The following is an 11,532-nucleotide window of genomic DNA, read 5'->3' as shown; positions in this document are numbered from 1 at the left end:
TGCCCTCATTGTTTTGTTGCTGGGAACTCACACGAGAACTTCTCAGTGGGTCACCCATCCTGGGAATGCTCTCCTCCGAGCTCACTTAATTTCGGAGTTCTGATAGAACTCGAAGTTAGTGAGCTCCCAAAAGGTCACATGCTATATGGAGGTGGGCATGTACATATAAGGCACATCACCCCTCTCCATTGGTTGACGTGAGATGTTACGATCCACCTCCCCTTAAGGGCCCAACGTCCTCGTCTGCACACTTGCACCGAACAACAGAGTGGCTCTGATACCATTCTGTCACATCCTGACCCGGGCTCGACTTTGCCGTAACACAATATTGTTTGCTTTGGGCCCCGACCATGCCCTTACAGTTTTGTTTCTGGGAACTCACACGAGAACTTCCTAATGGGTTACCCATCATGAGATTGCTCTCGCCCGAAATCACTTAACTTCGGAGTTCCGATAGAATCCGAAACCAATGAATTCCCAAAAGGCCTCGTGCTGTAGGAGGTGAGCATGTACATATAAGGTATCGAGGATCCTTTCCCTTGGGTGATGTGAGTTCCCAAAAACAAAACCATGAAAGTGTGGTCAGGGCCCAAAGCAGACAATATCGTGCTACGGCAGAGTTGAGCCCGGGTGGAGATGTGACAATTATTGTTAGATCTCACATCGCCCAGGAGAGATGATCCTATATGTTTTTATATATACATGCCCACCTCTTATAGCAAGAGCTTTTTGGGAACTCACTGACTTCAGATTCTATCGGAACTCTGAAGTTAAGGGAGTTCGAGCGAGAGCAATCCCATGATGGATGCTACCCACTAGGAAGTTCTCGAGCAAGTTCCCATATCGAGATGTGACAACATAAACATTCATTACTTTTTGCTATTGCACTAAAGCGTTATCTGCCGTAATGGCATCGTTTGTTTACGAAAAAATGCGATATTAAATGGGATGAGGGTGGATTACCAAACAAAGACCAGTAAACTTGGCAGAAAAAAGGAAACAAACGGAAACAAATTAAAGAATAAAGAAGGCCGTTAATTAGGTGGATTAAGCGAGAGGTGGTTCCTAAATCTCCTCCTAATATCTCTGTTTAACATGACAACCGCAAAAGGCCGTTCATCAACCAAAAGGGTGCGGGGTCCACATCAAAATTAAAAGAAAAGGGATAATAATTATTAGACAAAATTCTAGTAATGCTCTCTTAATTTAGAGATTGTCTCTAAATGCCCTCGAAAACGCTAAAATTTGTTTTTGGACAACCAAAAATTATTTTGTGACAAAAATAGGCTTAGCAAATGTTAAGTGGCGTCTTTTGTTTCAAAGAAGGGTGACCTTTGTAGGTAGATGAGTTTGAATCAGAATGGTTGTTTAACACTCTGATCTCTGATGTAAACGTTTTATTTTGAATTTACTCAAAGCCTTTATCTATTTTGATTTGCTTTTTAGATTTTAATCTGTTTTGTCTTTTTTCAAATATTTTAGAGCATGCCATTTGACTCCAATCTTAGCCATGTCCAAAATTTTCATTAAATTAAAGGTTATTTTAATCCTTATTCAATTGATAAATAATAGAATATGTGACCAAATTTGACGATTTTGGACAAATTGACATGTTTTAAAAGATTCAGGGGTCCACAATCGAATTAAAATTTGGGGCTGAATTGAAAGAATGTGATAAGTGAGAGGGGCCGTTGGTAAATTGATGCCTAATTATTACCTTACGCGCCAACAAAATCCCCACCCGCCTCGCCAACAGACAATCGTCACTATCATCCCCACCTCCCCAATTACTCATAAATAAATAAATAATCCCCAAAAAGAAAACTTGAATATTATTTGTTTTGCTATTTAAATAAATAATTTCAGTTCATTGCTTCTTCTGAGAATCACGTTCATTGAATGCCCAAAAGCGAAGACGCATAAGGAGGAGGAGGAGGAGGAGAGAGAGAGAAAACGGAGGAGCAGCGAGGAAGAAGGAGACCCTAGAGCTTAAGCTTCTGGTTTTGGGGTTCGGAAAATGGGGGATTTGGAGAAGCAAGAGACGGTACTGCTGAAGATGGCGGAGGAAACGGCGGAAGGGGAAGAAAATGAGAGGCTTTTGGAGGGAAGTGGAATGGCGGTCGTGGATTTCGACCTGCTCTGCTCGACGGTGGCGTTGCAGACCCAGGGCAAGCTGGCGGCCAAGCTCCAGAGCTTCCCCAGAGGAGAGGAAGACGGAGACGCAGGGGACTTGGGTGGCGTCTTCAGGATGTGGGAAGGTGAAGTCCTCGATTGCTTCGATGACCGTCGTGTTGCTCTCGAATCCCTCTGGTCCGTATCCCTCTCTCCCTCTTTTCCTGTTTGGATTCCCGGAAAATTCCTTTTCCCGAGAGAAAGTTTTAATCTTTGTTGTAAAGATGATTTCTTTTGCTTTGGTTTCTATATACTTTTCGAATCATTTTCGTTTCGTATTTGGTTGCTGAGGATACGTATTTTCTGCCTGTCGTTGAATTATACAGAAGTAGTCAAAGAAATTGATTGGGTCAATGTGTTCTTTATTTTTTGTTTGTTGAAAATTTGAATTGCTTGTTTAGTTTGACTAATCTTTGACTAATTTTTGCCATGTATTTTGATGCTGCAGTTGCCCGTGCTATAGATTTGGGAAGAACATGAGACGAGCTGGTTTCGGTCCTTGTTCGTTACAGGTTTGTGATTCTATCTTTTTTGTGATTGTTTTGGTAGCTGTGGAAGTGAGAATATGAGGATGTTTTAGGTGTAACTGTTGAACAACCTGTGTGCTTTCAGCTCGTTTGGATTTGAAGATTTGGTTTTCGGGTGAATAAGGCTGGTTTAGGTAGATGCTGAATTTCGGTATGTAATTTTGCAGGGAGCTCTTCATTTGATCCTCGTTGTTCTTGTCCTTCTCAACGGCATTGCCTTCATTGTCACCAAGAAGCACTGCTTTCTATATTTGGCGGTTGCTTTCACCATTTCACTAGGAACGTATTTGGGGTACTTCCGAACACAGATAAAGAAGAAATTTAACATCAGGGTAAGTCTTCTCTCTTTGTCTATCGTGGTGTTCGGTTTCTTACCAACCGTTAATATATGCTGTTACCTGACTTGGTGTTTCTCTTTGTTATATTAGTATTTTCCTGGTAACTATCTCTTACTAATTCCAGTTAACAATGTTCATGTCTTATAACTTAAATGGTTATTCAATGGAGAAAAGCGACATTAGGTATAGAAAAATACTGAAACTGTGGGTGTGCTAGGGTAGATGGTCTGCTTTTCCCTCCTCGTGGAGAGGGTGCTGTTACTGCTATACGATCAATCATTGCAATTGTAATGAATTGTTTCGTGAATCTATGGTTATTCTAATCCATGCCTTCTAATCGTTTTCGTGGTCATCATTGCGGGCAATGCCTGTTATTTTCAGGGTAGTGATAATTCCTTGGATGATTGCATCTACCATCTCATCTGCCCGTGCTGTGCATTATGTCAGGTGATTATCCTTTGAGAACATATGCCTATAATATGATTGTCAAAAGTAAAAGTAGACAGATCTTTTAATTCTGATTAATTATCTAATTTTTTGAAACTTATGGATGCTATTCTTACAATATGAGCAGGAATCCAGAACATTGGAGATGAACAATGTCCAAGATGGCACCTGGCATGGTCGGGGTGATACGATATGTATAGGTAGCCTTGGAGAAGGCGCAAAATCGTTGTTTGAGCTACAACCGCCGCCTATTGTCTCGATCAAATCCCCTGACCCCTGCAGCTGATAGAAAAGTAAAGATTCATGTGAATATCCACGAGTTAAATAAGCCGGGCATTTGCCATTCCAGAAAGTGGCCATAGCTATGATTGGAAGTCGGACTTTCCATTTGATATCTTCCGCTAGAAGGATTGTTATGGCTTGCCATCGGGAAGGAAAACATTTTACGTTCGGGATTGCTGTGGTCGCCATCTGGAAGTAGAACTGCTTTAGATTCCTGCTCCACCTTGTAATTGCTGTGTTTTCAGCTGTGGAAGGTGTAAATTATGTGATGAAGAAGATTTCGTTGCCCAGGTGTAAAATTGTAATTGTACATATGATGTGCTGCTGGGGTTTCTTAGATTGATCCCCATTCTCTAGATTTGCTTCTTGTAATGCTGTTTAGGTTTGGAAATGTTTAATACAAGCGATATTGAGAAGAGCAAATTGAACGGTGAATGGATGAATGCTCTTTATCAACGGAGTGATGCTTCTGCTCTTAAAGGAGAGTCACGTGATGTGCACGTTATAAGAGTTAACATTAATTTAGATAAAATCTATAGAAAAGTAACGGTAGGGGGGAAATCGAAAACTAAGTAAAAGTTCATGAGAAAATCGGCAGTTTACTTCAAATTCATGAATGATTAATTAATTAACGACTTGGAGAAATCATAATAATACCAGCACGTGGTACACAACCTATTTTGTCCTTTACTAAATTCTCCCTTTTTTTGGTTTTTTTAACATTTTAATTAAAAAAAAAAAAAGACTACTGGTGGCTTCGCGACTGTAATCCATACTTTCGTGATTGAGAAGACTCACAGAGGCATTTCAACCTCTCCTTAGCTACCACCATGTGATTTATTAGGCTAAAAATCGAATTCAGAACATGTCGTGTGAAATATGGCCTACCCGTTTAAATTCTGAATTCAATCCAAATAAATTAGAAATTAGTCCTCTATCAATGGCTACTAAAGTCGTACTACAAAATTTCCAGAATCTAAAAACTGAGCTACAAAAGTGCTTCTGGTTTGGACATGAACAGACACATCGTGGACCAAATCGAAATGCTCCCAGCAGCAGAATTTCTACAACTCCGGAACTGCCGTTGATGGGGTTGTCACCGCTTTGGTTTTCTTTGTGCCTTTCTTGGTGTTTGCCTTTTGATAGGCATTCTTGTACCTGTTGGCTTCTCTGTCTTGGAATGAAGTTTCCAGTTTCCCAAAAAAACAAAAAAAAAAAAAAAAAGAAAAAAAGAAAAAAAAGGGGACCTTACATTGTTCTGATTGTGCAGGTAGTAATTAATAAGTTGGGACAATATCGGTATTGTTGGAGCTGAGACTTTAACTCATCTCTATAATAATTTGATATGGTATCTGAGCAAGCAAGCAGACCCGTATTGTCACGTGCTGAGTGGATTCCAACTAATACTGTGACATTTTGTAATAAAACCTCATACATATCAGACTATGGTAATTAAATTAAAAATAATATCTATGTTGTTAGAAGTGAGAATTTGGCCCGGCCGATCTTTATGTTTTTCTGTTGGAATTTGTACTGCTTGTTTGAAGAGTTTACCCGGCACCTGGCAAGCACGACCCGTACCAAGGAAACTTTGGATGTTGACAGTCAAATCAGTTTCATCAGAGAATAATCTGTTGGAGTTTTATGCCTCAATTGTCCCACATCGGGAACACAAGTTCTCAGATAGGTGTGATTTTAATTAGTATATTAACTGATTTTAGTTTTGGATTAAGTTTTTATTTAATATTAAAAACGTTTTGATTAGGAGACAACTGTTGGAAAGACTTGCATTATTAAATGAGTAATGTTATTCATATTATATTTTATATTATATTTCTATATTATATTTCTATACCAGTTTAGGTGACATCTGATGTGGACAACCACATTATTTGAAAAATTTGCAAAATCCAAAAAAATGAAGGAGAATGACTTCTCGTATACTACAATCATCATTTAATTAACTAGTTTTTTTTTTTAATTATTAGTTTATTAAATAATGAACTAAATTTAAAAATCTAATTAATTCAAATAATGTGATGTTACTTAAGGTAGTATGAAAATGTGGTAAAAAACATATTACGAATAACATTTGAAAATGTATAAAATACCCTACACAACTGAAGTCTCATTTCAACGTATACGATTCAGTTCCCGAAGGACCATGTTTTGTCACAGAGGACATCAGAATTTAGTTATCTACCTTCGAATTTAGTTATTGTCACGTCGTTGATAGAACACGATCCTTTGGAAACGGACGGAACAGCAGCATCGCCGGATGAATTTTTTCTCAAGGAAAATGCAGGCTGCTGAGGAGATGGAGCAGATGCTTCGCCGCTCAACATAAAAACAACAGCTGACATGGATGGTCTGTTCTTCGACTCTTCTTCGACACACAAGAGCCCGACTTGAATGCATCTCATGCCTTCGTCGGGCGCGTATGACTCCAGTGACGAATCCACAATTTCTAAGGCTCTGTCTTCACTCCACAACTGCCAAACCTGTAGTTGACAGTTCATTTTAAACACGTAAGGGATGAGTAAAGAAAAAGGGTTGGTTGTTTGCACAATTTGTGTTACTCACATGTCCTATTAAGTTTACGAAGTGATCCTCTTGATGGAAACTGTTGTTTTTCTTGCCGCTTACAATCTCCAATAATATGACCCCAAAACTAAAAACATCCGATTTGGTTGAAAATCTCCCAAACACTACATACTTCCGGTGACATATAGCCACTGTATTATGTATATGAAGAAAATAACACGTTACAGCCAAAGAATAGTAAGAGATGAAAGAGCTAATGGAAGGTGAGTTTATAGCAATTCTTACTATGTTCCGACAACTCTGTTGGTCCTATCCTGGAGTTGGTCCCCATGGAAGATTCTTGCCATGCCGAAATCTGAGATTTTAGGGTTCATCTTAGCGTCCAGAAGGACATTGCTGGTTTTTAGATCCCTGTGAATAATCCTGAGTCTTGAGTCCTGGTGAAGATACAAAACCCCACGAGCAACCCCATTGATGATTTCGAATCGCTTTTGCCAATCAAGCAAGGACTTTTTTGTGTGATCTGCATCAAGATATTTGGCTTTTGCAGATAAATGTGACATATTTGACTAAGATATGCTTCATGGTTTGAGAAATGGCGTGAACAAATGAATCTTTCCTCTAGACATACCGAAAAGAAAGCAGTCCAAGCTTTTGTTCGGCAAGTATTCCAGGACTAACATCCTTTCTTCTCCCTTTATGCAACAGCCTAGAAGTTTCACGAGATTCCTGTGTTGAAGTCTCGCTATCAGCGCAACTTCATTTTTGAATTCTTCAACTCCTTGTTCTGAAGTTCTGGATAATCTTTTTACAGCAATATTCTGATTATTTCGTAACACACCCTGAAGTTTTTATTCAGTTTTATCATTAAGCTTCCACATAATGATCACTTATTTTATCAAGCCATTATGTTGTGATTATTCTTTAATCATGAAATTTGTTACTCTTCGAAAGTGGGACTAACCTTATAAACAGTGCCAAAACCACCTTGGCCAAGTTTTTGGACGGGAGAGAAGTTGTTCGTAGCTGCAATTATCGTTCTCAGATGGAAAAATTGCAATTCGGGATGTCTCCTAGTTTCTTCAGTCTCAACTGCTAACAATAAAAGAAATCATTGTCTGCATTTTCTTCTCACTGTTCTACTTTCATTGACAAACGATATAGAAATATAAGTTTTACATCGAGCTCGCGCATATGGATTCTATCTAATTGCAGTGCTTTGATGTGATTTGCAAACTGCACAAGCATTACAAGTGGAGTGCTTTTATTTGATGAAACTGTTCGAGAATTCAAAATCGCTGACTACTTCGTACCTTTTGTCTTCCTCTTTTTCTTAATCCTCCAACAGGCCAACAAAACGATCAGCACCAATGCTAGAAGAACAGACAACATCAGAATAGCCAGCATACCCCTCCTTTTAAGAAAACCTTTCGAGTTTTGGGAATTTTCAGCTACACATAAGAGTGGGATAAAGGATTAAACAATAACAAAACCAGTAGTACAGTAAGTTCCACAAATTCCAAAAATTTATAATGCAACTTTTCCATGGCAAGAAGTGGTACCTAATTCGATTTTGTCCACACGTACATGTAGATCTCGCCCTGCCTGTGTGTACACTAAAATGTCCAGCAACTCACCATACCATGTCAAGCAATCACTGCGCCCTTCAGATTCTATGACCATATATGCAGTGCAAGAACAATTGCTTAAGCACACCTGCTTACACTCTTTGACACTAATACCTTTTTCCAGCCGTGCTGCTTTCGTTGTGTCTGGATCTTTAACTTGTGGCACTTTCCTGAACCCTTCTCCGTTCCTACACTTTGATACCGCAACTCGTTTACTCACACACCCGTCCGAACCATTTCTCATATTCCAATCATTGACAGACTTCGGTTCATACCCTGGCAGACACACACACCCAAAAAAATTGATATTGTCAGGGTTACATTTGCTGTTGGCACCGCACTCTCCATACAGGTCACACTGATATTTTGGCGCAGACCATAGTTCCTTCCATTCTCTATCCGCATTGCTCCACCCGAGGATTTGCAGTGACCCAGAATCCTTCAACACCGACCTTATTGAAGTGCTATCGTTTTTAAGAAAGAAATACATTTCGTCCTGACTACTTACAAATTTACGCGGGTCCACTGGATCAGATCGCCAATACGGAGTCAAACCTTTATAAACAAAAAATTCGGGGGTCGCAGTGTGATTGGAATAGAGCCTTTCAGTGTATTCCCCAGTTCCAGGGTCATCTTGTGACTTCCAAGATGTTAAGACCCATTCTATCCCCAATTTCCAATTCACGCCTAGTTTCATACCCGGAAGGAGAGTATCTGTGGGATAATCAAAACTCTGCCACATAAATTTTTTGGTTTTATTATCCCGGTAAATAACTAAATTTCCAGAATCTAAAAGCTGAGCCCTGCAACTAAAGCTCGCAGTTTGAACCGTCACATTTGCAGACCACACAGGAATGTTCTGCATATTGTTAGAATAAAGAAGCAGTCTCCCATACCTGTCTATAATAAGGACACCGGAGGTATCATTGATGGGGTCGTTTCTGTTTGCTACCCAAACCACTACCTTTTGATCTTTTTGATCTTTTTGAACATACCAAATTCCGACGTACCTGGAGCTGGAGTTTCTGGGGCTGAAGAACCCTAATGCGAAGATGTTTTCTTTGGACACCAGAAGATCACCATCCTTTACATGTTGGTCCATTTCTATGGTTTCAATGGATGTGCAAAATGGGAAGAGGAGGGACACAACAAGCAAAGCTTTCAGTAACATTTTCTTGGCAGAAGCATGTATCAAACCCTTGCCACAATCACAGCTACAGCGAGGGCAATAGAGAATTAGACGATCAGAGGCCCAAGCCATCAGACTACCAAAGAATCCTACCCTCCTTATCTCAAAACGAACTTGACCGCACTTGTTTTTCTGTGTACATTAATGATAGTTTTGACAGCTGCCCTGCTTCTTTGAATTTTACCCAATATGTGCTACTTTTCGTCAATCGGTATTTGGAGGACGAAAGCCACATTTATTGTCAGCATCCTGTGATCCACTCAAGTCTTGTTGAATTGTCTTGGATGATGTGACACGCTTCGATTATGATATCTCTATATATTAAGGTAGGTATGTGCTGACCGACATTTGAGGATGATGAATAATATTTGGCTATTATAATAGCACTCCTCTATCTTAAATTTCCGTTTTTACTTTGTAAAAGACGGATGCTCTGAACATGTTATGTATTTTCCTAATTTTTAATAATTAGTAGTTGAACTTTAATTTTGTGTTATTAGTCCCTATTGCATGTTTTAGCTTATTTCTCAGCATTTGCTTAAATTAGTGGCTTTCGTCACTCTTTGGGTGTCGGCCAGCACGTGACCATCCCGATGTCCTAGGGACATCGGGATCGGGACGTGTCAAAAGTTATGAAAAACTAACGGTATGAGAGAAATCGAAAACTAAGTGAAAATTAAGAAGGAAATTTGACAGTTTACTTCAAAACCATGTATGATTAATTAATTAATGACTTGGAGAAATCATAATAATACCAGCATGTGGTACACAACCCATTTTGTTCTTTACTAAATTCTCGCTTTTTTTAATTTTTCCAGATCAAAAATTCGAATTCAGGACGTGCCGTGTTAAATACAGCTTGTTTTTACATCGTTGAAATTCTGAATTCAATCCAAATAAATTAGAAATTAGTCCTCTATCAATGGCCACTAAAGTCGTACTACAAAATTTGCAGAATCTAAAAGCTGAGCTACAGAAGTGCTTCTGGTTTGGACATGGACAGACACATTCGTGGACCAAATCGAAATGTTCCCAGCAGCAGAATTTCTACGACTCCGGAACTATCGTTGATGGGGAGAAATTTTTGGTTGTGGCGGGAATATAAGTGGTACATCATGTGTTTTAATAGGAGTGGTGAAAAATTTTATTTTTTAAGTTATTAATTTTTTAGCATACATATCCCACCATTTGCATAATAACACGTGATGTTGGACTGTGCAGATGGCAACTAAATTAAAAACAATATCTGTGTTGTTAGAAGTGAGACTTTGACCCGTCTCTTTTATAATTTGACAGAAGAATTGTCGCTTATGTTTTTTTTTTTGTTGGAATTTCTGCTGCTTGTTTGAAGAGTCTACCCTGCGCCTGGCAAGCACGACTCAAACCAAGGAGACTTTGGATGTTGACAGTCAAATCACTATCGTCAAAGAATAATCTGTTGGAGTTTAATGCCTCAATTGTCCCACATCGGGAACACAAGTTCTCCGATAGGTGTGATTTTAATTAGTATATTAACTGATTTTAGTTTCGGATTAACTTTTTAATTAATATTAAAAATGTTTTGATTAGGAGACAAACAGTTGGAAAGAGTTGTATTATTAGATACATCGAAGAGGTATTTGAAAATGTATGTAATAGGTTATACGAGAAAATATGTTCGCGCGTTGCTGCGGGAACTTATTGTTTCAGGTGTAATCGGATGAATAAAACACATTAAGTTGAATAAATTCAACACAATTATGAACAAATAGTTTTTTTTTTATGTACATTCAAGTGAGCTGGCATATAAACACATTGTACAATGAGTGGGAAGAAACTGAACTCTTTGATTAGAAAGAGATGGTTTCCAAAAAAGTTCTGTTTCCTTAAGAAACAGAAGAAACATTAGTTCACACAAAATTTCAGTTACCAAATCCAAAAAAAGACAAAAAAAAAAAAACAAAAATGTGACTCTATATGGCTTTCTTACTACACAAAAATATCCCTTAGTTAAAGCATGCCACACATCATCACATTGCTATTATATGAAGTATATTCCTCAGTGGCAAGTAATATACTCTCCTTATCATGACCTCTCAATCCCCTCTCCTTATCTCCCTAGAATCGTACAACAACCCATAAATACGGTGCCCCTTTAAAATCCAAGCATACATTAAAAATTCAACAATACAGTTACAAAATCTCTATAAATGAACATACCTCAAAAAGCCAACGGCCTAAGTGACACACTGCATACACATACGCTCACACACACTGAAGAATGAACGCATTATATTCAGTTAGCACCATTCAACTTTAAAAGCAGTGAGACCTTCCAAAGGCACATCCTAACTAGCCTTGGTTCAAATAACCAAATTGAGAACAGTTGAATTTTAGAAAAGCTGGAACCACAACTGAAAAACAAA

The 11,532-nt window shown here is 38.7% G+C and overlaps 2 protein-coding genes across 2 annotated transcripts; one reads left to right on the top strand and one right to left on the bottom strand.

Moving 5' to 3' along the window:
- The first annotated feature begins 1,816 nt into the window (after positions 1-1,816).
- LOC103961830 (protein PLANT CADMIUM RESISTANCE 12) lies at positions 1,817-4,222 on the top strand. The gene is made up of 5 exons (XM_048582373.1): positions 1,817-2,310; positions 2,621-2,684; positions 2,867-3,031; positions 3,419-3,484; positions 3,612-4,222. Exons 1-5 carry the CDS (start codon positions 2,018-2,020, stop codon positions 3,768-3,770), a joined length of 747 nt encoding a protein of 248 aa, XP_048438330.1. The 5' UTR covers positions 1,817-2,017; the 3' UTR covers positions 3,771-4,222.
- A 1,544-nt stretch (positions 4,223-5,766) lies between these two features.
- Positions 5,767-9,336, bottom strand: LOC103962414 (G-type lectin S-receptor-like serine/threonine-protein kinase RKS1). The gene is given in 8 exon segments (XM_009375215.3): positions 5,767-6,267; positions 6,350-6,481; positions 6,483-6,501; positions 6,596-6,833; positions 6,942-7,152; positions 7,275-7,402; positions 7,624-7,761; positions 7,873-9,336. Coding segments are annotated over 8 exon segments (2,499 nt in total). The 5' UTR covers positions 9,200-9,336; the 3' UTR covers positions 5,767-5,961.
- Between the last annotated feature and the right edge of the window lie 2,196 nt (positions 9,337-11,532).

This window comes from the organism of the source record quoted next, unplaced genomic scaffold (genome assembly GCF_019419815.1).
Source record: "Pyrus x bretschneideri cultivar Hongxiangsu unplaced genomic scaffold, Pyrus_bretschneideri_v1 Contig19, whole genome shotgun sequence".
NCBI lineage: Eukaryota > Viridiplantae > Streptophyta > Magnoliopsida > Rosales > Rosaceae > Pyrus > Pyrus x bretschneideri.
Note: the sequence above shows the minus strand (reverse complement) of the source record. Positions and strands in the feature narration are given on the sequence as shown.